The sequence below is a fragment of the Portunus trituberculatus genome, chromosome 46, assembly GCF_017591435.1.
Source record: "Portunus trituberculatus isolate SZX2019 chromosome 46, ASM1759143v1, whole genome shotgun sequence".
Classification (NCBI taxonomy): domain Eukaryota; kingdom Metazoa; phylum Arthropoda; class Malacostraca; order Decapoda; family Portunidae; genus Portunus; species Portunus trituberculatus.
In genome coordinates, this window is record NC_059300.1 from 29,620,235 (window position 1) to 29,626,131 (window position 5,897).

At 42.8% G+C, this 5,897-nt stretch overlaps 1 protein-coding gene across 1 annotated transcript; it reads left to right on the plus strand.

Annotated features, from left to right (window-relative positions):
* The first annotated feature begins 1,098 nt into the window (after window positions 1–1,098).
* LOC123520149 lies at window positions 1,099–5,074 on the plus strand. The gene is made up of 5 exons (XM_045282096.1): window positions 1,099–1,149; window positions 1,904–1,984; window positions 3,406–3,546; window positions 3,633–3,911; window positions 4,091–5,074. The coding sequence occupies exons 2-5, from the start codon at window positions 1,949–1,951 to the stop codon at window positions 4,505–4,507; spliced, it is 873 nt and encodes a 290-aa protein (XP_045138031.1). The 5' UTR covers window positions 1,099–1,149; window positions 1,904–1,948; the 3' UTR covers window positions 4,508–5,074.
* The last annotated feature ends 823 nt before the right edge of the window (window positions 5,075–5,897 follow it).

Sequence of the window (5,897 nt, forward strand, 5' to 3'; positions counted from 1 at the left end):
CATTTGCAGAAGTAATCTCATTTCTGAAAACATTTTTTTATATGCGTGAGTATCCGCATTTGTTTGAAAAATTAATTTGTCAAACTCGTACATCTATAGATCCTTCAAGTACAGTCTCTCAAAGTCTTCCTCTCTCTCTCTCTGTTGCGCTCAGAAGAATGTAACCTGGCCAACCCTACAGAACACTACCAACCCAAGTGTCTGTACGGTTCAGTGGATAGAATCGCAGCCAAGCAGCTCGGCCCAGTGACGCGTATGAATAGCGCGTCCTCGGCCTTAGAGCAAGTGATGGATAGGTAAACAGCCGTCGTCCACCTGAGTAACATCTCCCACTGTCTCTGAACCATACAGGCCTTAATTAATTGACACTACGCCATTTCATAGTCTTAAAAAAGTTGAAACTAGAGAGAATAGAACGATCTCATTAACACACAATATAGAAATTAAGCTTTTTCCCTCTAAAATAACACTTACTATATTATTGCATCACCTTCACAATCATTGTTTTATATTGACAAAACAAGCCCAACCATATTGTAGCTTCTTAAAAACAGCAAACCTGAGTGTTCTTGTTTCTACCAGTAGGTGAGAAAGTGTTTGTTTTACTGCATGTAGTTTGTATTTCGCTGGTATTCACTGGTGCTGGGAATACTTCAAGTCTGGCTGATGAATACGAAGCGCGTCAAGTATTAAAGATACCTGGCTGAGTAACTCTGAGGAAGAGTATCTTTTTGTGGATAACCAAATCATTGGAAAATAAATGTACAAAAAGTTACGCACAGTTAGCGCTGATATGGCAAGGAGAAGTAAGGATTAGTAAAATAAACAAAAGATCACGCAAAAAAAACTAAAACATAACAAATCATTCAGCAGTAAAGGCACGATGTGTTAAGTAGATTACACTGACTAAACTCGAAAAAAAGAGGAAAAAGTCAGATAGATACGAATAAACAAACATTAAGTTTTTCATTTCCTTCCATGTTTTATACATCGCAGTGATGGTCAGTAAATACAAGACCAGCTGCTGTCTACTTGGGGAGGTCTGGAGTGGGTATATAAGAGAAGGAGGAGGTAACAGTGTGCCTAATCCCAGCAGGTGAGTAACAGATAAGCAGACCATGAGGGGCGGGATACATAGCAGGTCCATCGGTACGTCTGGGACTTGTTGTGGAGCTTAATAATTAGGAACACGAAGGCATCGGTTCATTATTTGGTTAGTAAGAAGGATGATGATAAATAGCAAAAGTGTTTTGGTGATAGAGCACTATGAGAGAACCTCCGCTCCAGCCACTCCCTGCTGATTGCCTTCTTAGTGAGCAGCGTGTTCTTGGTCGGCACTGACATAAGATGAGGCTCACAGCAACACATGAGGGACACAGCGACTAACGAACTAAGCTCAGGATCTTCCTGACTACCAACTTTCCATAAACTCATGACAATTATGTGGAAAAATGTCATTATTCTTCATCCGTATATATATATATATATATATATATATATATATATATATATATATATATATATATATATATATATATATATATATATATATATATATATATATATATATATATATATATATATATATATATATATATATATATATATATATATATATATATATATATATATATATATATATATATATATATATATATATATATATATATATATATATATATATATATATATATATATATATATATATATATATATATATATATATATATATATATATATATATATATATATATATATATATATATATATATATATATATATATATATACATATAGTATATAACATCGCTTTTATTTACTGCAAAATACTCTTTTTGTTTGATTATTTCTCCCGTGAACACTTCACGTGCTGCAACAACCCTGACTTGGCCGTGCACTGACAGAGGAAGACTCGTGCCCCGCCGTGCTCCACCAGACGTAGTGCAGACATGCAGCGAAACTTGCACCTCCTGCCCGTGTTGGTGGTGAGTGCCCCCACCACCATCACCATCACCATTCTAACCACCACCACCATCATCATCACTATCACCATTCTAACTACCACCACCATCATCATCATCACCATCACCACTCTAACCACCACCACCACCACCTCCATCACCATCACCATGTCATCATCAGACCTGCTGTCCCTCGCCACGTTCGGCGGCGCCTCCTTGGCCGCCCCTGCCCCGCCTTCACAACTCAAAACCTTCCTCGCCATTGCCAAAAGATACACCACTCAGTAATGACTCTCTATTAACACCAGCTGTTATGTTGCCTCACATTAGCACCAGCTGTTGTATTGCCTCACATTAACACCAGCTGTTATGTTGCCTCACATTAGCACCAGCTGTTGTATTGCCTCACATTAACACCAGTTGTTATGTTGCCTCACATTAGCACCAGCTGTTGTATTGCCTCACATTAACACCAGCTGTTGTGTTGCTTCACATTAACACCAGCTGTTGTGTTGCCTCACATTAACACCAGCTGTTGTGTTGCTTCACATTAACACCAGCTGTAGTGTTGCCTACATTAACACCAGCTGTTGTGTTGCCTCACATTAACACAAGCTGTTGTGTTGCCCCACATTAACACCAGCTGTTGTGTTGCCTCACATTAACACAAGCTGTTGTGTTACCTCTCATTAACACCAGCTGTTGTGTTGCCTCACATTAACACCACCTGTTATGTTACTTCACATCAACACCAGCTGTTGTGTTGCTTCACATCAACACCAGCTGTTGTGGTGCTTCACATCAACACCAGCTGTTGTGTTGCTTCACATTAACACCAGCTGTTGTGTTTCTTCACGTTAACACCAGCTGTTGTGTTGCTTCATATTAACACCAGTTGTGGTGTTGCTTCACATTAACACCAGCTGTTGTGTTGCTTCACATGAACACCAGCTGTTGTGTTGCCTCACATTAACACCAGCTGTTGTGTTGCTTCACATTAACACCAGCTGTAGTGTTGCCTACATTAACACCAGCTGTTGTGTTGCCTCACATTAACACAAGCTGTTGTGTTGCCTCACATTAACACCAGCTGTTGTGTTGCCTCACATTAACACAAGCTGTTGTGTTACCTCTCATTAACACCAGCTGTTGTGTTGCCTCACATTAACACCACCTGTTATGTTACTTCACATCAACACCAGCTGTTGTGTTGCTTCACATCAACACCAGCTGTTGTGGTGCTTCACATCAACACCAGCTGTTGTGTTGCTTCACATTAACACCAGCTGTTGTGTTTCTTCACGTTAACACCAGCTGTTGTGTTGCTTCATATTAACACCAGTTGTGGTGTTGCTTCACATTAACACCAGCTGTTGTGTTGCTTCACATGAACACCAGCTGTTGTGTTGCTTCACATTAACACCAGCTGTTGTGGTGCTTCACAGGGCGTTGTGGCGACAGTGAGGCTGACCCAGGCGGCCGTTGACTGTTCGGGCGGCGATGGTTTTAAGTGCGCGAGTTGCTCCACCCTCGCCCTGTGTTCGGGAGGCAGCGTGGCCACCACCTTCCCATGCCAGAGTGACCAGGTGAGCAGCTCGTCAGTACACGCGCCTCGTCTCAGACACGTCAAGCCTTGTTGCACAAGCCAGGCGCTAACCTCAGGCTGTTTCAGATGTGTGAGGAAGGCTCTTCCGGCCCGGGAGCCTGTCTTAGCATCAGCGACTCGAGGACCCAGTGCCAGTGCAGTTCCTACCCCTCCTACGTGGTGGACTCTTATGACCCACAGAATTACCTGTTGTGCTTCTCCTCCACACTTCAACTCCCTCTCAGTTGCGCGCCAGGCGAAGAGTTTGACTCAGGCACCAGCCAGTGTGCAGCTGTTCCCACCACCTCCACTGTCACCACCACCGAAGTCACCACCACCACCGAGCCCACCGTCACGTGCACAGAGGTGAGTCTCCCTTCAGTTGTGAAGTGAGAGTGCCGCTAGTCTCACCTTCCCCACAGAATGCTTTCATTGTCGCCGTGTTGACACACACGGGCTGGCGGGCCACTGGTCTGCTTCATGAGTGCCACGAGACTGATCCTAAAGCAATCTTTGTTGGTAAAGGCGCCTTCCTGTGTCCCCAGGACGGCATTTTCCCTCTACTGCCCAGCTGCTCCGGCTACTACGCCTGCTACACTGTCGGGGGCTCGGTGATGTCCACTGGCATCGTGTCCTGCAGTGAATCTACACCAGTCTTCAATCCCGACACCTTGGCCTGCGAGGCGAGCATCTCCGGGCCTGCAACACCAACCTGCGCCTCCGATGACATTGTCACGGCGGACACCGTGGAGTGCAACGCGTTCTATGTGTGCAACAGCGGCGCCACTGTGGGGGAGAAGATCTGCTGCGGCGAGGGCCAGGTGTTCAATCCCGCCACCATAAGCTGTGAGGCGGACACCGGCAGCGTCACCTGTGCCGGCGTGAACCCCTGCTACACCGGCGAAGTGGTGAAATCTTGTGCTCCCACCACTGACGTTGTCAGAGACTTCATGCAAGGTTGAATTCTGCAGGTATATATTTAGAGCACTGCCAGAGGATACATTTTTTTTAGCAATCGACATTTACTGTATATATACATATACATAGAAATTACAGGGAAATTATTTTGAAAATTTAGTAGATTGATTTGTGTGGCTTCAACATCTGCCAAGTTAGCTATCAGTGTTGCTTTCATTACTGACGACTCGCTATTGAGGTCAATCACCTCCTCACTTCCATTCCTGCTTCTTCACTTTTACTCTTTTCTTTTCGTTTTTTAAGATTATTATTTCTTGTATGCTTCACCAACAAATCTCAACACGTCCAAATATGATTTATGATTATAGCCAAAATCAAATTTGAAATAGAAAATTCAGATTAACATTGGAAAGGAACACGGAAATCGTCAGTATTGGGCAATTCTATCAATATAAGAATAACAAAACCTTCACTAAGTCACATGAAATTTCCTTAAGTAATATAAACTGTTCACATCTATTGTTGCTGCTTACACTGATCACACCCGATCCTTTTGTTCCCTCGCATATTAGTACACAGAACACAACCTCAATAAACACTTTCAAGCATTACGACCTTTGTATATAGATAAAACCTTTGACGTGAGAGTGTACACGTGCATCAATTAACTATGTGAGGACAGTGGATGAGTGCGCGCCTCTTAATTATTGCCTGGGCTGTATATTACCTGTACACCTTCAGGCCTGTTCTCTTCGTCATGGGTTACTTTTGAGGCTGTCATTCGTTCATCCGATCTGAATGTAGTCTGAAGGGATAGTAGTCTAGCGGTAGCCGCCTTGACCACTCTGTTATGGTGTCTAAGTTATGCAGAGTTCAGAGTGAAATAACACATTTACAAAGACCAATTGTTTGTATAAAAGGGAAAAACTATGTAATTAGAGAAGTACTACTACTTTATAAACAAAAACTAGCAGAGAAAAGACAACAGTGTTTGAATAGTAGGAGGCAAATTAACAGTGGAAGAGTATAACCAACTGAAAAAAAAAAAAAATGCCTAGAAGGAAGTGTTGATCCAAAGGCTACACCCGCGACCTACAACTAAAAGGTTTGGAGTGTCCTGCCAGGCTGAGGGTGTCCTGTCGGGCTGTCAGACTATCTGGGCCACGGATCGATCATTGGGACCCTCCACTATAAGGATATTTGATTACTTTGGTTTCGTCTTAACGCTTAAATATTGTACATAGTTATGGAATGTGGATGGGAGTTTTTGGACAACATACAGTGCAGGAATGCGTCAACATGTCACAGCAGGTACCACCAATACGCCTCCATGAATGATAATATCGTCATTACCTTACATTCCTTGATTTCGCAGGCTATGATTTTGTTTCTTGTTTTTTTTTATGTAAAATGAAGAACACAGGCGCAGCACGT

What these genes read in the sequence shown, in the direction of transcription:
- LOC123520149 (XM_045282096.1), top strand. Translation starts at nt 1,949, where the DNA reads ATGCAGCGAAACTTGCACCTCCTGCCCGTGTTGGTG. An exon ending in ACCTCCTGCCCGTGTTGGTG is followed by an intron (nt 1,985 to 3,405) that starts GTGAGTGCCCCC and finishes GGTGCTTCACAG; the next exon opens with GGCGTTGTGGCGACAGTGAG. An exon ending in CCACCGTCACGTGCACAGAG is followed by an intron (nt 3,912 to 4,090) that starts GTGAGTCTCCCT and finishes CTGTGTCCCCAG; the next exon opens with GACGGCATTTTCCCTCTACT.